Source organism: Chiloscyllium plagiosum, chromosome 5, assembly GCF_004010195.1.
Source record: "Chiloscyllium plagiosum isolate BGI_BamShark_2017 chromosome 5, ASM401019v2, whole genome shotgun sequence".
Lineage (NCBI taxonomy): Eukaryota > Metazoa > Chordata > Chondrichthyes > Orectolobiformes > Hemiscylliidae > Chiloscyllium > Chiloscyllium plagiosum.
Genome location: NC_057714.1, coordinates 39,362,312 through 39,387,945, shown reverse-complemented (window position 1 = coordinate 39,387,945; position 25,634 = coordinate 39,362,312). Strand labels below are relative to the sequence as shown.

General features: G+C 39.1%; 1 protein-coding gene across 9 annotated transcripts in view; it reads right to left on the bottom strand.

Annotated features, from left to right (window-relative positions):
* The window catches only part of ica1 (islet cell autoantigen 1), a 135,600-nt gene that overhangs the window by 15,100 nt on the left and 94,866 nt on the right, over window positions 1–25,634 (bottom strand). For 7 of the 9 annotated variants that reach the window (XM_043689874.1, XM_043689868.1, XM_043689876.1 and 4 more), the window contains 4 exons: window positions 22,932–22,981; window positions 21,612–21,692; window positions 21,432–21,491; window positions 10,329–10,589 (listed from right to left, as the gene is read on the bottom strand). In XM_043689874.1, the coding sequence (XP_043545809.1) occupies window positions 10,329–10,589; window positions 21,432–21,491; window positions 21,612–21,692; window positions 22,932–22,981 (452 nt within the window). The remainder of the gene's footprint in view (window positions 1–10,328; window positions 10,590–21,431; window positions 21,492–21,611; window positions 21,693–22,931; window positions 22,982–25,634) is intronic. The other 2 variants (XM_043689871.1, XM_043689873.1) reach the window with 2 other exon arrangements.

The window sequence follows — 25,634 nt, the reverse complement described above, 5'->3', positions numbered from 1 at the left end:
GGGGGGGGGGGGAGTTGTTGGAGAGACAAGCGTTGTTTGAAATAGGAAAACAACTGGGATGCTTGGGAGTGGAATGTTTCCTCCTCAAAGCAGATGCAGCAACGATGGAGGAATTGGGAAAACAGGATGGAGTTTTTGCAAGATACAGGTAGGAGGTATAATCCAGATAGCTATGGGTGTCTGTGGATTCATAGTAAATGTCAGTCCATAACTGTTGCCAGAGATGGAAATGGAGAGGTCAAGAAAGGGGAGGGAGGTGTCCAAGATAGGCAAAGTGAATTTGAGGGCGGGATGGAAGTTGTGAGTGAAGTCAATGAACTGCTCCAGTTCAGCCTGGGTGCAGGAAGCAGCACTGATGTAGCCATCAATGTAACGGCAGAAGAATTGGGGCACAGTGCCTGTGTAGGCACTGAAGAGGGACTGTTTGACATAACCAACAAAGAGGCTGGCGTAGCTAGGGCCCATGCAAGTGCCAATGGCCACCCCATGGATTTGGAGAAGGTGGGAAGAATTGAAGAAAATGTTAGAGAGTGAGGACTAATTCAGCATGGTAGAGGAGGGTATGGCGACGGGGTTAGGGTGGGCAGGGGGAGACTGGATGGGTCTGTTGGAGAGGAAAAAACTGAGGGCCTGCAGGCCATAATTGTGGGATATGGACATGTATAAGCGCTGCATGTTCATACAGAAGATGAAATACTGGAGGCCAGGGATGTGGAAGTCTCTGAAAAGGTGGAGGACATGTTTTGTATTCCGGGTGTAGGTGGGAAGTGATTGGACCAAAGTAGGATGAGAGGAATTAGTGGGGCAGGAGCATGCGGGGATGATGGGTTAGGCAGGGTAATTGGGCTTGTGGATTTGGGGAGCAGGTAAAATCGGGCAGTGCGGGGCTGGGGACTATGAGGTTGGAGGCAGTGGAGAGGAGTTCACCAGAGGCAATGAGGTCATGGACTGACCTGATGGGCCACCATGGTCAAGGGGGAAGTAGGATGTGGTATTGGAGAGCTGGCGTTTGGCCTCTGCAACATAGAGGCCCATCCTCCAGACTACCACCACCATGGCCACCCCACCCTTGTCAGCGGGTTTGACAGTGAAATGGGGATTGGTGCAGAGAGAGTGGAGCGCTGCACATTCAGAGGGCGTGAGGTTGGAGTGGGTGTGGGGGGGTGAGGAATCAAGGCAGCTGATGTCGCATCAGTCGTCAGCAATAAAAAGAAAAGATATAAGGCTGATAAGAGGTCAGGAGGGGGTGACCACTTGTTGGTTCACGTCACAATCCCCACCAACTCCTACCATCTCCCCTCTTCCACAACCCACCCCTCCCGTCCCCTCCCTAGTACCTTCCCCATAACTGAAAAAGACGTATCACCTGCCTGTACAACACCTCCCTTACCCCCTTCCAGGGCCCAAACAGGCTTTCCAGAGGTTCATTTGCAATTCCTCCAACCTAGTTTACTGCATTGGTGCTCTCAATATGGTCTTTTCTACATCGGTGAGACCAAATGTAGTTTAAGTGACCACTTCACTTAGCGTCCTGTGATGACGCTTGTCCCTTGATTTTTGTTTCCAGGAGACCGTAAAAACACAGGTTCCGAAAAGTCTGGACTTGAATGGGTTTTAGGGCCAATTTGATTATAGGTAACAGATACCACCACAGGCAAAAGGCTTTCAAAATTTTTTTAAAAAAAGCACTTGTACAATGAAAGGGGAGTGGGCCAGTTCTCCCAGCTCAGCTTTTCTCTGGTTTGGGTTTGGGAGTCTGGCTACTCACTGAAAGCAGTCAGGCTGTGTTGAGGCTGCTGGTCCAAGAAACAACAATATGGAAGAGGGTGTTCCATGCTGCCATCTCTCTCTGTGACATCTTTCCTACAAGACCCTGTGTTTGATTTTACCTTTTGTGCCAGGGGGTGTTTAGGGGGGATTGTTGCAAGCATTTGGAACAGCATCATTAAGTTGGGATAATCTGCTGGGTTTTCAAATAAGTCAATTTATTAAGTAATGTGTTCTCTTTTGTTTGTTTTGTTTAAAACTAAGTGGTTTGATTAACTGCATCATTCCTGGAATATCAGTGTTACACCTGCTTAAAATAACCAGCAAAGTTAGGGTCTGGGCTACTTTCTTGAAATGTTTTGAGGGGGGAGGTCTGACCTGGTCCATAACAATCTTTGCCTGGCTCAAAACAGCCAGACTGACCTCCCAGTCACCACCCATTTCAATTCTCCCTTCCGCTCCCTCTCTGACATGTCCATCCTCGGTCTCCTCCATTGTCACGTGAACCAGATTGCAAACTGGATGAACAACACCTTATCTTCTGCCTGGGAAACCTACAGTCCAGGGACTCCCTTGAGGATCCCTTGACTCTCTTTCCAGTCCTACCTCCTCCCTTCCCTTCTACATACCAACGGGATTCATTCCTCCCATGGACCAATCATGTCATACCCACCACCTGTGTCCACCTATCACTACCTCACCATTACGCCATTCTCCCCTCCCCAGCACACCTTCCCCCTCTCTCTTTATCTTTAGCTCCCCCTACTCCCATTTAGTCCTGAAGAAGAGTTAATACCCAAAACATTGACTTCTCCACCTCCCGGTGTTGCTTGGTTTGCTGTGTTCTTCCAGCTTTCTGTTTGTCTACTTTGGATTCCAGCATCTGCATTTTTTTTTGTCTCAGTGATAGAGTTTTGTCTCAGCACGGAAACAGATCCATCGGCCCAATCCATTCATGCCAATGAAATATTCTAATCTGATCTAGTCCTGTTTGTCAGCATTTGGCCTTTATCCTTCTAAACCCTTCCTATTCACATATCCATCCAGATGTCTTTTAAATGTTGTAATTGTACCCACCTCCATCAGCTGGTCTGGCTGAAAAAGTCACAACATGTTGTCCCAACTCCTGTACTCAATGCACTGACCAATGAAGGCAAGTACTCCAAATGCCTTCTTCACTATCCTGTCTGTCCACATATTTACTTTCAATTAATTATAATAAATAAAAATTATTTCGTAGAAAAACCTGGTTGCGCACTCCATCAGCATTGGTCAGCTAAATTACGGTACTGAGTATACCTTAAAACTTTAACATTTGGCAAGACTCTGGGAATAGCAGGGATCAATTTGCAATGCACTGTCCCACTGGGATATAACAAGTACCTAGCATTGTGCAAATGTTTTTTTGACCTTTGCTGGTGACCTTCAAAATATCACAGCTAAAATCAAGAGTATACTGCATAGAAAATAGTAAAAAACGAAACCTTTGTTTTAAAATGGACATCATGTTGCAGCGGTAAAGGACATTGGTGAGACCACTTTTAGAATACTGCATTCAATTCTGGTCTCTCTGCTATAGGAGAAATATTGTGAAACTTTAGGATTCAGAAAAGATTTACAAGGATGCTGCCAGAACTGGCGGGTTTGAGATACAAAGAGAGGCTAAATAGGCTGTTTTCTCCCTGGAGCATCAGAGGCTGAGGGGTGACCTTTTCGAGGTTTATAAAACCATGAGGGGCATGGGGAGGGTAAATAGACAAAGATCTTTTTTTCCCAGGGTAGGGGAATATAAAAACTAGAGGGCATGATGAGAGGGCAAGGATTTAAAAGGGACTTGAGGGGCAAATCTTTCACGCAGAGAGAGTGACACGTATGGAACAAGTTGCCAGAGGATGTAGAGGCGGCTGGTACAATTATAACATTTAAAAAGGCATCTGGATGGGCACATGAATAGGAAGGGTTTAGATGGATATAAGCCAACTCCTGGCAAATGAGACTAAGTCACTTTAAGGTATTTGCTTGACACAGACAAGTTGGACCAAAAGATCTGTTTCTGTGCTGTATGACTCTATGAAATTTTGATTACCCAAACCCAGACCTCCACTAAGCCTGAATTCCATACACCCAAAGCCCCCCCCTTTCTTGGGGCATAATTTCCAGTCCCATTCCCCTATCTCTCTCTCAAGTCCCTATCTTTCAATTCCCATTCCCTTTCTTCTGCAGGCTGCCTCATCCAAGTGGGAGAAAGTGAGGTCTGCAGATGCTGGAGATCAAAGTTGAAACTTTATTGCTGGAACAGCACAGCAGGTCAGGCAGCATCCAGGGAACAGGAGATTCGACGTTTCGGGCACAGGCCCTTCTTCAGGAATGAGCAGAGAGTGTTCAGCAGGAGAAGATAAAAGGTAGGGAGGAGGGACTTGGAGGAGGGGCGTTGGAAATGTGATAGGTGGAAAGAGGTCTTGACCTCTTTCCACCTATCACATTTCCAACGCCCCTCCTCCAAGTCCCTCCTCCCTACCTTTTATCTTCTCCTGCTGAACACTCTCTGCTCATTCCTGAAGAAGGGCCTGTGCCCGAAACGTCGAATCTCCTGTTCCCTGGATGCTGCCTGACCTGCTGTGCTGTTCCAGCAATAAAGTTTCAACTTTGATATCCAAATGAATCCAACAAGAACTGGACCAAGCATATGTGGTACTCATAATCTTCTTCATCCTAAGTATACGCATGATTTTACTACAACTGCTAAGTATTTCATCAGTAATATTTTCAGCAACATAACACAAAACATCGCAGATAAGAAAAACTGCAGCATATTAACATGCCAAATTTCCCCTAAAGTAAATGCATTAAAATTCCATCAAATTTGACAATATTGTTATGTATTTGGCTTTAAGGGGTTAACACGTAGGGGGTTCCATACAACAGCCAAGCAGGGTGAGATCAATAGTTGTGATGTTGAGAAGATATGCTCTTCTTCATTAGGGTAAATAAAACCACAGAAAGTAGACAAAATCAAACACAAAATATTGCTGAGGAAAGGAGTGAACAAAGACAGAAATGGGAACTATTTAAATGTAAATCTATGATTCGCTCCAGTAATAATATCTAACAATATTCAATATCTAGGATCATACCAAAAGAGTACTTTGAAGTATTAAAGGGATTTTCTGCTATCTAGTGATCTCTGAGGCATGAAGTTTCCCTTTCTTGATATGTGCAAGATCAGGGGGCAGGATGGGAGGAGGTGTAGTCCAGGTAGCTGTGGGAGTCGGTTGGTTTGTAGTAGATGTCCGTGTTGATTCGGTCGCCTGAGATAGAAACAGAAAGGTCTAGGAAGGGGAGGGAGGAGTCCGAGACTGTCCAGGTGAATTTGAGGTTGGGGTGGAAGGTGCCTGAGATAGAAACAGAAAGGTCTAGGAAGGGGAGGGAGGAGTCCGAGACTGTCCAGGTGAATTTGAGGTTGGGGTGGAAGGTGCCTCATGTGCCTCATCCAAGTATCTACTCAAATCTAATTTTGCTTCTTTGCATCTGATATTTTTCTCTCTTCCTCTCTGCACTCAGGTCTGATTTATAATTGTCTCCCTTTGACATCAAGTCTGATGCCTGTCCAGCTACTCATTCCATCAAAGCCCACCTGCTCTCATATTGCCACCCACCTGCCAAAATCACCTCTCCCTTAGCTGCTGTGCTCTCTTTCAATCTAGCTCTATATCTTTCACAGTTCCATCTATCCCATATTCACAGATGTCTCTCTTTCTGTTGCCCTTACAATTCTTCACAGTGGTTGACAGGGAAGGTTTCATTTGAGATTGAGATGTTTCTCATTGATGGAGCTATCTCCAGCCAGCAAAATAACAAACGAGAACCCCACATGTGGTCTTTTAAGGAAAGGCCACTACAGATTAGACCATTCGTGCACCAAACCGGGTAGGAATGTCCCTTTCCTGGCATTAAGGATTCTGAGTAGATAATAGGAGGCTGGAAGAACACAGCCAGCCAGGCAGCATCAGGAGATGCAGAAGTCGATGTTTTGGGTGTAACCCTTCTTCAGGGCTTCATCAAGGATTCTGAGGCAGAAAATCTATCCATCAAGATCCAGAGGAAGGCAACACCTCACTGTTCAGCAGTGTCACCAAGGAAGTGGTAGCTGCTGCCAGTACCACATCTTCCAGAGGCCCAAGATTACTGAACATGTGTAAGCATTGGTAGGAGGAGTTGTGCTAGAGTGGGGTTAGCAGAAAGTTGGATTGCCTGTCATAGGGTGAATAGCATCAGTGGCAGGAGAGCATTAATTGTCCACTCAGGGATCTTAATAGCAGCAAAGGTGGGACACTACCTGCTACCCTTCCACCTCAGTAAATGCCCATTGACACCAAGTGAAGACACAAGAGGGCGTTAAATACTACCCCATTTAATTGTGGAATTTGAGCCATTATGAAAACCTTGCCTTCTTTACCTTAAATACACTTCTCTCTCATCCTCATAGTTGATGAAATCTTCATTATAGTTTTGACTCAACATTAGTGGACTCTCTCTTTATCCAAAATTATTGATTTGATACACAAGGTACTAGTGATATGTGTCTGTTCTCTACTTGGTAACTTGAGCTGTAAAATTTTGATCTCAGCTGGCATCAGGCATTTTGGGATTTCCAGGATGCCTTTGATAATTTTCAACAATCACTTTTAGAACAAATGCTCAGGATGAAGCTGGTCAATTCTATCTCAACGACGGATGGGGTGTGGTGTCAAGACAAAAAAAAAAGAGGAGAAAATAACTTTAAAAATTCTTGCAAATAAAAAAATGTATGAAATATCAAAATTATTTGCCATGGGGTTGGTCCTTTTATTTAACAGTTTTCACATTTTCCAATCAAGAACAAAACATATATTTCTCAGTTTGAAAATGAAGCAGGAAGCTACACTTAATCTTTACTACAGCTTTTCCTCTCTCTCACTCCAATGCTTTGGTTGCTTTGAGAATGACATTTTCAAGCAACATATTAATTTAAATTATTTAACCAAGGTCAGTTCAGCTGTAATCCTCCTGATAATGAGACTGACACTGAAGTGTTTACATCAATCATTGCTCTCTAATTGGTATGTAAATCTAACTCATCAGATATCCTGTCTGAAATCAGTGTTACCCACTTGACAATACATTTATATTTCAAAACTGAATGACTAATTTTGGAAGTCACAATGGAATATTACTACAAAAAGAATCTATCAGAATTTTGGAATTATTTGCTCAACAGTAAACTGAACGGCATTCTGAACGGTAAACTGTTCAAACAGAATATTAATGCTGTGACGTGATCAGTTGCGATGCTTATAACATCTTATTTAGCAGCCTTCTGTGCAGAACCTTGACAAAGACCTTCTGGAAATTCAGATAGATCATGTCCACTGGCTCTCCTTTATCTAAGTTGCTCATTACCTCCTCAAAGAATTCTAATAGATTTGTCAGGTATAATGTTCCTTTGAGTATTCAGATCTTGCAGCTTCCCCAGCACCTTCTTATTGATGCCCACTACAGTCACCTCTGTTCTCTGACTGTCTTAAAGTTTTGGAATTCTGATGACTTCCACTGTGAAAAGTGATGCAAAGTACTTATGCAGTTCCTCTGCCATTTCTTTGTTCCCTATTACTAGTTCTCCAGCTTCATTTTCTAGCCGTCCAATGTCCACTCTTGCCTCTCTCTTACCTTTTAATACATCTTATAAAAAGAAGTCCTGCAATTTTCTTTTATATTATTAACTAGCTTACTCTCATATCTTAACATTTCTCTTATTGCTTTTTTTAAAAAGGATATCCTCTGCTGGTTTTTAAAAGGCATCCATTCCTCTGGCTTCCCACAAATCTTCACCACATTGTATACCTTTTTTTGGGCTGTCCCTGACTTCCCTTGTCAGCCATGGCTGACTTGCCCTCCCCATAGTAAGTTTCTTCTTATGGGTGATGAATTTCTGCTGTGCCTCCTAAATTACCCCAAAAACTGCTGCCATTGTTGCTCCACTGTCTTCCCCCCTAGGTTCTGCTTCAAATCAACTCTGGCCAACTCCTTCCTCATGTCTTTGCAGTTACTTTTACTCAATTGTAATATATCTGATTCAAACTTCTCCCTCTCAAACTACAGGGTGAATTCTATCATATTTTGGTCACTGCATCTTTGGTGTTTCCCAACCTTAAGCTCACAAATCATGTCTGTCTCATTACACATCACCAAATCCAGAAATACTTGTCCCATAGTGGGCCCTACCACAAATTGTTCTAAAATGCCATCTTTGACATTTCATGAGTACCTTTTCTTGAACTCTGCTACCAACTTGATTTTCCAATTCCAACTGCATATTGAAGTCCCCCATGATTATTGTAATATCGCATTTCTTACATGCCTTTACTACTCCTGATTTATTTTCTTTCTCACATCCTGGCTACTGCGAGGAGGCCTTTTTCCCTTTTGCAGCTCCTCAACTCTACTCACCTATATGTTAACGTATAGTTTGATTTCTTTCCCAAGAGATGGTGAGAAGAATGATAGTGTGATGATTGGGTGACAGGTTAAATATCAGATTTTTGCTAAGCAATTAAGCCCTTCCTCCTCAGAAGGAAGGTTGGCTATCTCACCATCAGGTAGCAAGAACCTTAGATAGGTTATTTTGCATTTCATCGATTGTACCACTTGCTTGAATTAACTCAACATTCTTTATCAACATTTTCCCAGCAAATCCTAGCAAAACTGGAGTCAATGGGAGGTAGGGGGAGAAAATATCCTACTGTTCAACCATCTCCGAATGCTTCATCAATGACATGTTCAGTCTTAAGGTCCAGAGGTGTGGATTTTCTGAGTGTTCAGCAGCAATCACACTACCTCAGATACTGAAACAATCTCACTTACTGTAAAACCTGGTCAAAATCCAGGCTTGGGTGTTAAGTGGTAAATAACATTCATGTCACACAAGTGCCAAGCAATGACCATGTACAACAAGAGAGAATTTAACCACTGCCTTTTATACGCAATGGCATTACTAACACTGTGACCCCAAACGTCAACATCCTGGGCATTACAATTGACCAAAACTTGAATTGAAACCACTCAAATACTGTGGCTATAAGAACAGGTCAGAGGCTAAGACTCTTGTGGCAAGTAACTCACCTCCTGTCTCACCAATGCCTGCCCATCATCCATAAGATACACCTCAAGTGCATAACTAAATATTCTCTACTTGCCTGGACAGACGCAGCTCCAACAACATTCCAGAAGCTTGACACCATTCAGGACAAAAATCGCTTGACTGACATTCACTATATTCAACATTCACTCACTCTACCACAGATGTACTATGGCTGCAGTGTGAACCATGTACAAGATTCACTGCAATATCTCACCAAGATTACTCGAATAACACTTTCCAAACAGTCACTACCGTCTTGAAAGACAAAGGCAGCAGATGCAAGATAACTAAATTGCTGAGTGTATTAAAATCCTGGAATTCCCATCCTAACAACACTGTAGTGTCTGTAGGCACCAATTATGGCACGAGTTCAAGGTGATAGCTCATCAGCACCTTCACCGAGACATTAAACATTGGCCCAGCCAGCAAAACCCACATCCAAATGTAAGAATAAAACAAATATCAGATCTGGGGAATGGTGAATCATTCTCAGGATGGCCATGAACAAACAGGCAATAGGTTGGAAGATTGTTTATGTTTGAGCCCAGGAGGAATAACATTGCTTCTCCTGATACCATTTTAAAAAGTTGCATTATAATACAGCATTAGCTACTGGTTAGGTTGCACAATATCTTGGGCAAATAGGCAGCACACACACAGCAAAATCTGCACCCATTTGCACTCTAATGGGTTATTTAGAGCCTGACAACTGGTACAGGGAATCAATGCAGATTTAAGCAGCATTACACCCATTTCAGCTTCGTGCTTTCCCACACATGTCCTCTGGCCATGGCAGCAATCAGACCTAAAAATAGCAAACAGGCAACAAAAAGTTGGAAAATCACAAGATATTACCAAACATACCTTCATGATTTGCTAACTTTTGTCTGCCTGTTTCCTAGATATACATTAAGGCAGCTGGAGTATTCCCTCTCAATATCTGTACTGGTGGTAGCGTTTCATTTCATTATCATTTTGTTGGTTTCTTTTACACACAGTTGTACAGGTAATATGGGACAATCCAAGTGCTCTTTTTTGGAACAATTTATAACATCAACCATTTGTAACGATAATTGAGGAAAATAAATGCAAATTATGGACCAACATTGCACTTTGCCTTAAATGGATTCGCAAACTAATTAAGAGAAGTTGTAGATAACCAATATAAATATTGAATCATAAACTGACATTTAAAAATGATTTGCATTAGTACAAATTAAACAGCACAATGTTATGGAAAGTTGGACCACTATTAATGGTTCAGTTCCAACATAGATTTATAAAGTCACTACAATGAGTAACCAGGTAAGCAATTTAAAGGGACGTAATGCAATTGATCTAAAATGTTATGCAGATGTTGCTATCAAGTTACAGCCTTACTTACTGGCAACTGAAAATGATGCATTACCCAAGCTTTTGTCAAACAACTGAGAAGGAAGGAAGCCTGAAGGTGATGGCAATTGGTCTGATTCTCCAGCTGCTGGATTGTTGGGGAAACTGAGATCTTCTCCAAATACTGCCTGCCATTCCTTGCTAAAGTCACCTTCCTCAAGTGAAGTACCATTTAGGATTTCATTCAGTAGTGCCATTTCATCCTTCTCATTTGTGCGAGATTCCATGGGATTGGTCAGCAGACCTGTTGAGGCTAGAATTAAAAATAGATAATGCCATTCAGATATTAATATTCACAGAAAATACTGCAAGTTGATGGTGTGCATGGGAATATTTAAACATGAAACTCTCATTCTCAGAAATTTACAAAAAGATTAATTATTTGATCATATCATTATAAGAATATTAATTTGATACAAGGCTTAACTACCTCAAATTGGTTCTGTTATGACCATAATTGCTCTGTTATACAAAGTACCTATACATGGGTTGGTTGAGTAAAGAATGCTGACAAAATGTTAATTGGATATTAAATAAAATGCAGAAGTGCTTCTGACCAAGCTTCTTTCTTTGGCAATGTCTCTTTCTTGAGAAATTTTATATCTATGTGCACATTATTTTTTCTTAGCATCACCACCTATTTCAATCCCATCTTCTACCACAAGCTATGGTTCGGTGTTTGTTAACAAATGATCACCCATTCTGATCATTTTCCATTACACATAAAACAATATTTGCAATAATTAGATGGTTTCCATTTCTCTTCAATACTACACAGTTTGAATTTGTCACTTTTTTTTTTAAAAGGTATTTTCTATTTTATTCACCACAGAATGAAAAGAACAGTATAAATTTTATAAATCTGTGCTTATTTGAATGGTTAAAAAATTCTGTCCCACATGGTGATATTTTGACATGATTTGTATTTCTAGTCCAGATCTTTACCCGCTGTGAGTGCAAATTTGTTCAATCCACCTTGTCCTGTAACAGCTTGTTGATACTCAACAAGAACAAGTTCATTAAAGAGAACATTGAGAGATAGAAATAATCATGTTGAGATTTGGCTTCTGTGAAAAACATAATGGGATTGAATATTCTCAAAAGATTTACACAGTTAAGCCTTCAGAACAGAAAACCATGCTATGTACCCCAATCCCAACTCCCTAATAGCTATTATGAGCAAATTCATTTAAAAGGACACTACATAATCACTGGGCTTTATTTCATACTTTCAGAATCTCGTGTCCCACCATTTAGCTGCCAGACTTCAGTGTCAAAATTTTGGTAGAAAGCAAATGTGGTCAACACTTGCTCAGCTTCTTGCTAAGCCACTGTTACCAGTTACATCTGATAGTAACATTTAAATACACTTTAGCTTCAATTCAGAATATAAATGTAAAAGGAAAAGGTCATTCAATCTACCAGCTCTAACCCTTAAGCAATTGTATATAGTCTACTCAATAATTAATTTGAAAGGAAGGGTTCTATAAATAAACTCTTGGCCAACCTACTTCAAGTTGGGTTTGGCACAAATTCAGTACTTCCTTCTGATTTTTTAGATTACATTATTTTTGCTTGACCAGTTGTTTTTCCAGCCATGACATCTTCCTAGTCCCTCCATCACAAGCTATTATATACAAAAGCCAGGTACGAAAAATACTTTCACACAACCAGTACTTAAGGTCTGCAACGCACTGCCTGAAGTGTGATGGAGGTAGTTTCAACATTGTCATTCAAGAGGGCATTACATGGTTATTTCTAAAAAAAACCTAGGGTTATAGGGAAAAGGCAGGAGATTGGCGCAAGTTAAAATTCACAGACAGCTGGTGCAGGTATGATAGCGCAAATGGAGCATAGCAATTCTACGACACTTTACAAACAACTGGGGATTTCATGGTTATTTTTCAAACCATGCTTTTTTTTGAAGAGTCTTGTTAATTTTGCACTCAAACAGGTTTAATAGCTTGTCCACTGTCATATTCCCCAAACACTGCGTCACTCTCGTCTACTGTATATTTATGAGTTTGACCTGCTGTTTCTCAAAACATTGTCAGGTTTTAAATGGTATCTCTGGCTCTTAGGTGCACCTCTTACATCAGCAAATATAACTAAAAGTAGAGCACAGACAATACGTTGGATATAATGTATGAATTCAAATTGGTTCACCAATGGATAGAAAATGTTTCCTAGATTTAGGAATGAGTGAAACAGACAAACAGGCCATCAAAATCACGTTTACACTGGGCATTAAGGGACTGAGCAATGAGTAAAGATTGACAGATCTTTACTCAGAATAACTCCAAGAGACTGACATTCTGGAAAATCAACTCAAGAGAAAATACAACTTCACCATCCAAAGGTTGTAGCTGAAGATATACCAGCAGTTACAGGATTGTTCCAATTTGTGGCAAGGCACCAAAAGAAAGCCAAGGAGCACAATCTTTTATATGTTAATTTATTGGACACACTTTTGTATTAGTCACAATATTTACCAAATACAGGCCTTTTCAAAACAAAAATTAGACAGAATCACTGCATTAGAAACAGGAAATATGAGCTAAAATAGGCCATTCAGCCCATTGAGCCTGTTCCACCATTTAAAGTGATCATGGCTGACTGTACATTTCAATACCATACTCACACTCTTCCCATAACCCTCCACCTTTAGTGTCTTGAAACCTATGTACTTCAGTCTTAAGTATTTTCAGTGACCTGATCTCCAATGCTTCTGTGACTGAGTATTCTACAGGGTTACCTCTGAGTACAACAGAAATTCTCCTCAGCTCAGCCCTTAATGGTCTATCCTGTATCCTGAAACCAGGACCCCTCATTATGGATCCCCGCCCCCCCCCACCACCACATTTCCTCCCACTCTCCCCTTCTTTCACCCAACCCCATCCCCCCCTCCCACCTCACTCCAGGAGGAATCATCATCCATGCACCCATCCTGTTCAGGTTTATCTGAATTTTATATGTTTCAGTAAAACCCCTCTTGTTCTTCTAAATTCTAGTGATTACAGGCCTAGTTGATCCAATCTCTTTGCAAATGACAATCCTGTTATCCCAGGATCAGTCCTCACAATGTTCAATGAACTCTATCTACAGCAAATATATCGTATCTTAGGTAAGGAATTATTTAATATTGAAAGAAAATTTGAAACCATTATAGTTGGAGGCCAATAATTAATAGCTGGGGAAGGCTGTGACCATTGGTATGATAACCATATGGCTTGATTCATGTAATTCAGATTAATCTATTTTACCATGACGTGGTGTGTGGGAAAATTGCATAAGGCTATACACATAGCCAATTTCATTTAGTGCATCTAAAAATTATGACAAGCTGCACACAGAGAAAAAGCATGCAAAATATATCAGCAAAGATTTTCATGTCAATGCACAGTAGAGGTCTAAGATGATGAACGAAATGGCGAGGAAGAAAAAACATGAAGAGAATTTGAATTATAACACTATTCAAATGACAGTTGAGCAAACTTTCCTTATAATCAATATGAAGATTGATGCTATTAAAGATGCTCAAGCATTCATTACAACTGGAATTGTTACAGAAGAATGCTCAGCATTTGCTCAAGGTTAAAATGATTTGGAGAACAAATTCTAATATCTTGTATATTTGTACATTGAAGGCAATGCATGTGGAGAAACGGGAATCTATGATATAATGGACGTCACTGGCCTGTAACTGCTTGAAATGAAAAAAAGTTTCATTTCAGTCTGACAAACATGAGTTTGTTGCTATGGATCTGGCCACATGCCTTGTCAAACACAAGATCCTCACCTGGAGACAGTAAGGAGTACAGATGCTGAAAGCCAGAGTTAATAGATGTGAACGCACAGTAGTTGAGACAGCATCCAAGGAGCAGGAAGGCCAATGTATCAGAGCAAAACCCTTCAGCAGGACATGGAAAAGGTTTCGTCCCGAAATGTTGAATTTCCTCCCGTTCCTCGGAAGCTGTCCAACCTGCTTTGCTTTTCCAGCTTCACACAAAATCCTCACCTCTGTTGGAGGCACAAGACAAATCTCTTCTGCCAAGGCCTTCAAGGGGCAACTTTTTCACGCAACGAGTGGTGTGTCTGTGGAATGAGCTGCCACAGGAGGTGGTGGAGGCTGGCACAATTACAATATTTAAAAGGCATCCGAATGGGTACATTAATAGGACAGGTTTAAGAGGGATATAGGCCAAATCCTCATAATTGGGACTAAATTAATTTTGGATATCTGGTCAGCATGGACAAGTTGGACTGTTTTCCATCTCTGTCACTATAACCAAGTGTCTATTTACCCCATTCTTTATCATTAATCCGAGCATTTTACCCATTAGTCATGTAAGGCTAACAAATCTGTAGTTCCCGGTTTTCTCTCTTGCTTCCTTCTTGCATAATGGGTGACGTAGATATTCCAATCTGGAACCATTTTGGAACCTGTAGAATTTTGGAAGATAATCACCAATTCATTAACTATTTTTATAATCACCTCCTTCAACACTTTGGGATGTAACGTCCAAAAGATTTGTCAACTTTTAGCCTTATTTTCTCGAGCACAATTTTCTTACTAATGTTAATTTCCTTCTTAGATCTCTAATTCTGGAGATGGAATTTTCCTCAGTGAAAATAGACATAAAGTAATCATTTAGCCACTCTGCCATTTCTCTGCTGCCTATTATAAATTCTCCTGATGCTGCGTGTAATAGACGCACACTCATTTTAGCCAAAATGTTTCCTTTTTAATTTAGAAGCTTTAACAGCCAATTGTTATGTTTTCTTTGCTAGATTGCATTTCTGATCTATTTGCCCTTTCCTGATCCTCCTTTCTATAAATTTCCCAATCCTACTTTATCTGGCAACTTTAACAACATTATTCTTTTAATGTTATATAATTTTAAACTTTCTCTGTTATCCACAATTGATTTTTCTGTGAAGTTTTTTTCACTTTGAAGGAATGTAGTAAGCAAGCTGCAAGACATGCAATAGTCCATTAAAGATTATTGTTGAGAGTGTGGTGTTGGAAAAGCACAGCAGTTCAGGCGGCATCTGAGAAGCAGGAGAATCGACATTTCGGGCATAAGCCCTGCATCAGGAAACGCGATTTTCCTACTCCTCGGATGCTACCTGACCGGCTGTGCTTTTCCAGCACCACACTCTCGATCCATAATGCTCAATTAGTTTGTCCTTTAGTTGGCTCCTCAAATTACTGCTTTAGAAACTCCATTCACACTCCAGAAATTCACTCTCCACTGCTTTAGTGCTCAAGTGGTTTACCCAGTCTATATGCAGATTGAAGTCACTCATGCCAACTGTATACTCTGCATGCTTTTCTCATCTCCAATGCCACACCCCATACAAATCACTATTATTTGATGGCCTACAAATAACTCCAACCAATATATCAGCTGCCTCTTGCTATTTTAGTCTCACTCAAACAAATTCCAAACATTGTTCTTCTGACCATTAATTTCTCAAGAATACTGCTGATGTCCATTACAAATAACACTCATAAACCATTTGTTTCATAAGTTATAAATCCACAAATCACATGGCTTTAAATCTAATTAAAAGTTGTCAACTGATCCAAGAACAAAGATTAAGTTTTTTGGAGGAATTGCTTCCAAAGAACAAAGCCTTTTTTGACTGAAACAACAAAGTTACATGAGCTCACTGCATTCATGGAGTAACATTTATGTAGGGCATGTGTTTCATAAATGCATAAACCTAACTTTTTAATTCAATCTTCCGAGCTGCCATGCTCGACCTGACAAAAAACAAGCTGTCTCCTGATCTGCAGTGTATTTAATGAGTGAATTCTTTACTCTCAAGATGGTTTTAATCAAAAACTAAGATCATCCCAATTTCGGTCACTAAACTCCAATATGCTGATAATGCTACAATAAGTACTCTGCCAGCGATGGATCTTCAGTGAATAATCAACATATTTATTGAGGCATATAAGATGATAGGACTTACACCTGACATTCAGAAGACTAAAACTCTTCATAAAGAAGTTTTAAAAGAATATGCCTGACCCCTATTGATTAGGATTCATGGCAAGAATAAAGAACTAAGAAAATTTACAGCCCAGGAACAGGCCCTTCGGCCCTCCAAGCCTGAGCTGATCCAAATGTACTGTCTAAAACTGAGGAAGTTATTTTTCACAAAAGGCTGACACTGACAAAGAAGCCAGTGTCACCTGAAATCTCTGGTGAAGCTTTTGGTCATCCAAGAAAATCAGGGTTTAAAATCACACCATCAAAACTGAAGCCAGGCTCATGGTATAAGAAGAGATTCAGATCCCTACCTTAGAGTACAGGCTTGACAAAGGAACAATGGACAGGAAATATCCTAATGCACTGAAGTTAAACTATCAGACTCTGTGACAATTATTACAACAGGATTGTTAATTATTCCTTTTCATTATAATACTAGATCTAAAATAGCTCAGCTTCTTGATGGCTCCTTAACATACTGCTGTGGAAACTTTTCATAACACACACCATAAACTCGAATCCCACCGTTTATGTCTGAAATATTTCTACTCATCTTGGCCTTAAATATTTCTGCTCACCTCTGTCTTAAATTAAAGTCCCATTATGTTTCAAGTAATTGTACTCTCTCCCACAAGGGAAAGCACCTATCAGTATCCATCTTACCAAATCCTCTTTGGATTTTATCGATCTTAAAAAAATCTCACCACTTATTCTTCCAAATTCCAAATGGATATAGGTCCAGCTGTCCAACTTTCCCCCACAGTATATAATTCCTCAACATAGTCCCACCCCCATCCCAGGTAGCAGTCGAATAAACCTTCCATGAAAGGCATTTATACATTTTCTTAAATAAGGTGACTAAAACTGTATACAGTACTCCAGAAGTGGTCACATCAATGCCCTGTATAAGGGTACCAGAACATTTCCACTTTTATATTCTACGCCCTGCAGGAATTGACACTACTTGCACTCCTGTAATTACTTGTTGAATTGCACGTTAATGTGATTTATGTGCCAGAACACCCAGATCCTTCTGCATCTTCAGAGTTCAGCAGTCTCTCTGCGTTTAAATAATATTTTGTTTTTCCATTCTTTCAAATTGGCTGAACTCACATTTTCCCATTGCATTCCACGTCAAATATTTTCCCCACTCGTTTAACCAATCTATTTTTCTTTGCAAAATCTATATTTCCTCTTTACACCTTACTTCCAATCTAACTTTGGGTTATCAGCAAATTTAATTACCATACACTCAGGTTGTATGGTAATAGAAGTTGCAACTTCTCAAACCCCAGTGTGTGGCATGCCACTCATCATATCTTCCTAACCCAAAGAAGATCTATTTATGCCTACTTGATTTTCTGTTAGCTCACCAATTCTTTATCCACACTATTATGTTACTCCTTACAACATGTGGGTTTATTTTGCATAGTTATCTCTGATACGGTCCTTTGTAAAATGGAAATCGAAGTGCCACATATCCACAGATTCCCTTTTATCCATATTGCTTGTTACTGCCTCAAAAAAACTCCAGCAATTTAATCCAACATTATTCCCTTTTCACATCACCATGTTAACTCGACCTGACTGAACTGACATTTTCTGAACACTTTGCTAAATTAATAAAGATTCCAGTATCTTCTTTTTGACCAATGTTAAAGTAACTGGACAGTATTTACCCTGCTCTCTCAAATCTCAAAAATGATCTGAATGAAAATAGCATACGGTGATATTGTTTTAATTGCATCAAGGCTGTAATGTCTTGTCTGCATCAATTAGCAATTTATTGTCAGGCTATGAAACTTCAATCAAAAATGTAATGCCCATATTAATCTTCTTTGTATGCTCTCAATGTACCTTTTTATCATTTAAATGAATGTTAAAATAGCCAAAGCTAAAAAAAACCCATACAAGAAAAAGTGGATTATTTGGATAGTAGCAAGTAACACTTTGACAATTTTCTAACTTCTTGATATTCATATAAACATACAAGATTACCTGCCTTGAACTCAGAGACTTTTGTCTTCAGCAACTGAAGCAATGAGCTGACTCAGCAAATCTCACTCCTGATACAGAACCACATGACTTTTACTACCAATGATAACAAGGTCAGGAGTTATGTAAAATGTACTGCCAGTTCACTATCAACCACTTTAGACAGTGACAAAAAAATGTAAAATTATTACCTCAGGTGTCTAATTTTTGCCTCCTAAAGATGTGATTGTCATAATTCTTCATATGTGAAATATTAAATATAAAAATATTAAATATGAAAAATGTTCATGTGTGAAATCGGAAGAGGGGTTGGGAACTTTTCTTTTATTGTTAAGTGTGTTACATCCAAGCTTAATCTTAGCAATATGCTTCCAGCAACATTTTCTGATTAGAAATCAAGAGTAATTCGTATTTTTTTTCTCTGAGCTGAATCATGAAAAATTGCATCTAAATGTAGTTCAATTAACTCAGTGCGCAATGAAATTGAAACTCGTTAAATTTGTATTATGTTTTGATTTGTATTATGTTTTATCCCACCATTTTGTCCATTTATTCATAAAGATATCAGTGAACAAAAAGATTTCTTTCTGCTCCATGCCAATTTACAGGGCCTTGACAAGACTGTAGATATAAGCAAATTGTTTAAATGGTTCAATTGCATTGTTTGGCTCCAACTTATGGATTTGCTCAAATTAGTCTTGTGAACTGTGGAAAACCTATCTAATTCTACTGTGGCCTCTTGCTGAAAGCAATGATATCAGAGAAACTGACCTTTACAATATCTCAAGGACTGCACCTTTCTAACAAAACTGGAACAACATCAAGCTGGGTAAGCAATCACTCACATTGAAGAATTTTCACACACCGCAAACCAGGAAGTAAAATGCACAAATTATTTTGTTTGCATTGTATATATTTTTAAGAGTGAAGTAAAGGTACACTTTAGAAGCTAAAGGCTCAAATTTGATTAATATTAAAAACTATTTTATCACGGAATAAATTGACCAAGTTGGTTTTCCAGGGGGCAAAGTTGTTGCTAACAGTTCAAAATTAAAAACCAAGTTATTCCTCATTAACAAGATGTCAACTTTTTTTAGGCCAACATTTGTTAGGCCAACCCGTCCATGCTGACCAGATATCTTAAATTAATCCAATCCCATTTGCCAGCATTTGGCCTGTTTCACTCTGAACATTTGCTATTCATATACCCATCCAAATGCCTTTTAAATGTTGTAATTGTAACAGTCTCCGTCTGTTCCTCTGGTAGCTTGTTCTATACAGACACCACCCTCTGCATGAAAACGTTGCTCCTCAGGGCACCTGACCCTATAATCATTTCTTGCTAACAACTTAACTTCATTGTTTACTAACAAGGTCACATCTGCCCATTGTTTCGAGAGGACACATTTCCTTTGATATTTGGTTTCCAGACCTGATTGCCTTGTAACCTTGTAATCTCTATAATGCCCATAACACTGAATTTGGCAAATTCAATCTGTGCTACAAGTTCATTTACCTTGTACTTAAGTGCGTGCAGTATACACAAGTTACCCATTGAAGGACCTTAATTGTCAGCAAGGCAGGAAGGCCTTCCCACGGTATGGAGGCAGGAATGTGTTGGAGTCACCACTGCCATTCTCCTGCCTGATTAAATACCTACAGTCACTAACCCACTATGGGAAAGAGAATTGAAAAATGCCTTTGCTCTCCTTATCTAACAAAAGATACAATGCCTTAAAAGAAGGTTTACTACATTTATTCCCAGAGTTGAGGGGATTATCCAATGAGAAATGACTTTAGAAGAATAGAATAGAACAGCAATTTATTGTTACATGTGTTTTTACAAAACAAAGTGAAAAGTTTTATAAGTTGCCACACCATGGTACCTGTATTAACCACCTAAGTTATAGATAAGAAAAAAAAGTGAAAATTAAGGAGAAGTTCATCTCAGATGAATTTTGGTTTGGGGTAAGTCGATTAAAATGACGAATGCTGGAATACCTGGAAGCCGCTACCAAACACAACTTCCACTCCAAACTGAGACCACCCCTTTTGGACAAGATAACAACCATGCCAAGTTGAGACTGCCATGCCAGGGCGAGACCGCAATACTACAAATGAGAGGTGTTCCAATTGGAACATATAAAATTGAGGGGCTTATCAAAGCGGACAATGGGAGATGGTTTTTCAATGGTTTGGGAACTTATAACACGGAGTACTACTATCAGAGATAGAAAGTGGTCATTTAAGATGGAGAGGTGTACACATTTCTTCACTTAAAGGATTATGAACCTTTGCAATCTTCCAGCATATAGGGTTGCAAATACTGAACTGTTAAGTTTATTTAAATCGATGATAAGCAATGTTTTGGACCTTTATGGAATCAAAGAATTTTAGGGAAATGCAAGATGTAACTGAAGTAGAAAATCAGCCAAGTTTTTATTGAATGTTGGTAAAAACTATTTTCAGCTTCACAATCTTAATTTTTTATGCTTTAATGTTCACAGCATAATTATGGCAAAAGGTGGTCACTTCACCAGCAATGCAACTGCAAACGTTGGGCCATTATCCTTTGTCATTTGGCAGCACATCCCTTGCAGCACACCAACAATAAAAGGAAGTGATTTAAACATTATAGGTAGTAATGGACCAAATATTCATGATTGGAAAAAACAGACTCCTGATTTAACTTTTCTTTTCATGCAGAGGAAACTGCCCTGTTGTTTTTGCTGAACTGTCACTTTCACCATTTATTTTCTTCTAATTTCTCAAAGCTAAATTCAAACATTGGCACAAATTAATATTAAATCAATATTTTTGAATAAATCACAGTAAAATGCAATCAAAATGAGTAAATTAAAGTATTTTGGGATAAAACCATAGAAAAAAAACATTTCAATGATAATAAACAGATGGCCAGTATATTACAGTAATGTGAATTATGGACTGACTCAAATTGAGAACTACATATACAGCATTCCATAATTATATTGATTAAGGACATTTGCAATCTATCACATTTTTTGATTTGATCAATGATCAGCTAATTTTCAACTAAATTGATTTGGCTAAATACTTCCTGGTTTCTTTGCACTTACCACTCACAGAGAGAGATTCTTTTTCTTCCTTTTTCAAATCTAACAAATCATCTATAGACTCTATTGAGGGAAAGTTTTAAAATGTTGTTAGCTCTTTTTTTTCCTCAAAGATCCCCTGGAAAGAAAGAAAAAATAAAGGCCTTATGGGCATTATGATAAATACACGGATGTTAAGATTACCTGATTTATGTTGATTGCTTGAAGACATTGGCTCCAAAGGTGAAAAGGTATCGTTTTCCATTACAAGGGAAAGAGGAGTTTCTAGAAATATCCAAGTGCAAAATCAGACTTCTGACAAATATTTCAAGTGAGAGAAAATTATATGAATTCCTACCTGCTGAAGACAGGGCTGAATAAAAAGGTTTAGGAGATAACACACAAATTAACCCATAGTGCTCTTGGCAGGGAAAAATACATGTGTCGTTTTGAAAATGTGATCATGGCTTCTAGGTTAACATGAATAATGCTGGTGAGTCAAGAAATGTTGCAGTTCTGTGAATTAAAGCACAACAAGGTGCTAATTTAGATAATGGCCTTAACTACTCAGGTTATTAGCCAAGCCAAAGTGCTCAAGCATTGGCAAAATGAAAGTTACCTCAAAACTGATTGCATATACTTTTATCTCTGATGCAGAAACAATGTTAAGCCACAAAACCTGGGCATAATTGTTTCTGAAATTAGAATAACTTTTATTCAGGATGTGAAATGACTGGCCATGCCAGCTGTTGTTGGCCATTTCTAATTGGCCTTGAGATGGTGATGGTAAACAGTTTTCTTGAAGTGTTGCAGTCCAGTGGTGTAGGTATATACACAATGGTATTGGGGAGGTTGTTCTAGGATTTTGGCCCAGTGTTGGTGAAGAAATAACAATATACTTCCAAGTCTGGATAGTCTGTGGCTTGGAGGGGAATTTGCAGGTGGCAGGTGATTTCCCTGAATTTGCTGTAAGTGGTTTCTGCAAATCCTCAAACTCACATCCAAGTCCTTCATCACAATCCATATCACTTCCTATACTTTTTAATAATTTTAAGCAACTCTGGAAGCCAGTGAACGTATCTGCAGTGATAGCAATGTGGCTGATTCTTAACTGTCCTCTGAAATAGTCCAGCAAATCATTCAGTTTAAAAACAATTGTTGACTGAGCCAGCAATGCCCACAGCCTATGAAGTGATAAAAAGACAGGAGAAATCAAATAGCAGCTAACATGAAATTGTTTTATGTTCCCTTTAAATAAGTGCTTGTAGTGCAGTTCGAATGTTCAACTGTGCAAGATTAAGAAAGGGTGTTAGCCAGAAAGCTGATGCCAAAAATGGCAAATCAACATTACAATGTTGATTAGTATTCCAATCTGTTAATTCAGCATACTTCTGGCTGTGCTCATGCTGACATCATCGTCAAAGGTAGTGGCCATGTGGCTTATAGCAAAATTGTGCCATAGCCACCATTCTGGAGCCCAAACTTTTCTCTTAGGGCAGACTGTTTAAGATTATTTAATAATACCTGAAGCGCTGCATTCTTGATCCTCCTTTTCTTCTTCTAATGAGATAAGTCTATAAAATCAAAGAAAGTACAATGACCTCAAGCTTAAGTTAATACAAATACTAAGTATTCTGACTATCTGGTTACCAAAGACTTAGGTAGAACAGACTCAAACTTTACACTCTTTATGAAACACATAGTAATTGCTGAAAAAGGGCACACTTTCGGCTTGATATTCGGCTTGCACTTATCAGGACAATTCACAAGAGATAAAAAGTGAAGGGAAACACATTTATGTTACTTAAGGGAGAGTGCTGATTTCCTTATCATATAGACTTATGTAGAGGCTTTTCCATGGACAAGGCACCAGCTAATGATGTAGAAAGGTAACTACTAAGCTTTATTTAAATTTTAAATTGGGCAGGTTGGCTTTAATCAGTTAAGGCATTGCTCTGGCAAATGAACATGGAACAGCTTTTAACTGTTTTGTTATCTTGAAATACGTGTCACGTGTGGATATGTTCTTTTAGTATAATCCTTTGCACACTGATGGCTATGCAGTAAATGCTGTCCAATTTCAGAATCGCATCTCATGTAGGACACTATGTTGTGGGTTTTGCAAGAGCGATCTGGTTGGATACAGCAAACAGCTAAAAATGTTCTCTAATCTGCCAGTCTTTGTTGTATATAGTCCACATTCCCGAGTATCACACTGGAACTGAAATTCATAGACTACATTATGTGTGATAGGTAGAACGCCTCTCTGGCTTCACAGCAGCATTCTGTTATTGATGAACACCGCAGATGTTGCTATTGACGAGATACAACATAAAAAAAGCTTGTTTCACCTGTTGCTTAAACTTTTAGGTTACTTTCTCTATTCTGAGACAGACTGGGAATTTTTAGAATCCATTCATGTTTTTGAGTCATATACAGCAAAAAAAAATCATTTGATCAAGGTAGCTATTGTCCTGTACAATGGCTTTGATTTGCCTTATTTTATCATCAACCTTGCACAGTGAGCAAATAGCTCACAACCTGCTTGATTTTGGCAATAAGGCCATCTAATATTGTGTGCTATCTATAGGAATCCTGACATTTTTATTGACCAGCAAGAGTAAGTTTGCAGAAGACTGCAGCAGGTAGCCCAATTACCATTTTAGCAGTCTCTTGGTCAACGGTTTTCTAATAAATTCCAAGGAAACCAGACTGCTACATGAAATAATATATGAAACCATATGATGACCTTTGTGTGATCATTACCAGTGATACCAAAAACTTTGGAGTTAAAGGGTCACCCTTGCAGATGTGTGGCAACAAATGAAGCATTTAAACTTAGAAATTAAATATATCAAATCAAACTGATAGAGGGTTCAGACCATGACTTTCAAATACTGTTGTTGTGCACTTAGAACATTCACAAGAGAACCTATAAATTACAGAAGTCTTGCATTCCCATAAATAGGTCTCATGCTTGAACTTCCTTGATAACATATAGTTATAACTATAAATAAAACAATGTTAACACATTTCCTCCCAAAAAAGATCTAGGAACTTAAAACAAACATCAGATTTTTAAATGTTCATAATAATGGTATTTACACTATGTCATTGTGTGGCACGATAAAACAGCTCAACATTAGATACTGTAACTCATAGTTTATAAGTTGACTTTAGAGGCTGCAAAAAAAAATGTTTCAAAACAAATAAAAAGGGGGTTCTAATTATATGTCCATTGGGAAATCCGATTCTGGATTTGATGATGTATAGTGAATGAGGAGACTTGATTAGGGAGCAAAAATGTGAAACGCTGATGTTGGTGTGCCTTTTTAGCAATCACAATCAATTGTGACTTGTTATTAAGGGTCAGTTAGGATTGCCTTGTTAGTAAGAAATTAAATTGAAATCGATAGCCAAAAGAGTTGAACAGTATAGAATGTGTGTGGGTGGAGTTGAGGAGCAGCAAAGGGAAAAAGACCCTGATGGGAATTATGTATAGGACTCCTAGCAGTAGATAGGATGTGGACGGAAAATAAATCAGAAGAGAGAAAAGGCAAGCGAGAAGACTCTATTATAATAATCACTGGAGATGTCAATTTGCAGGTGGACCAGGAAAATCAGGTTGGTAGTGGATCCCAAGAAAAGCGATTCATGGATTGTCTACAAGATGGTTCTTTGAGCTTGTGGTAGAGGCCATAAAGGAACAGGCAACTCTGGATTTGGTGACGTGTAGTGAGGCAGGCTTGACACTGGAGCTTAAGGTGAAGGAACCTCTATGGGGCAATGATTACAATATGACACAATTCAACCTGCAGCTTGAGAGGGAGAAGCTTGAATCAAATATAATTATTACAATTAAGTAAAGATAATTACAAGGAAATGAAGGAGGTGCTGCCAAAGTTGTTTGAATGGTGGAGCAGCAATGGCAGGGGTTTCTGGGGGTAATTCGGAAGGTACAGCAGAAATTCATCCCAAGGAAGAGGAATCAAATGATGGGGAGGACGAGGCAACCATGGCTGACAAGGAAAGTCAGGGACAGAATAAAGAAGATTAGTAGGAAGCCAGAAGATTGGGAAGTCTTTAAAAAAAACTAAGGCAACTAAAGGAACAATAAGGGGAGAGAAGAAATAGGAGGGTAATCTGGATAGTAATATATAAAAAGAAGATTTCATATACCTAAAAAAAATCTTGCAAAGTAAGAAAGGGATGAAAGTGAATGTTGGA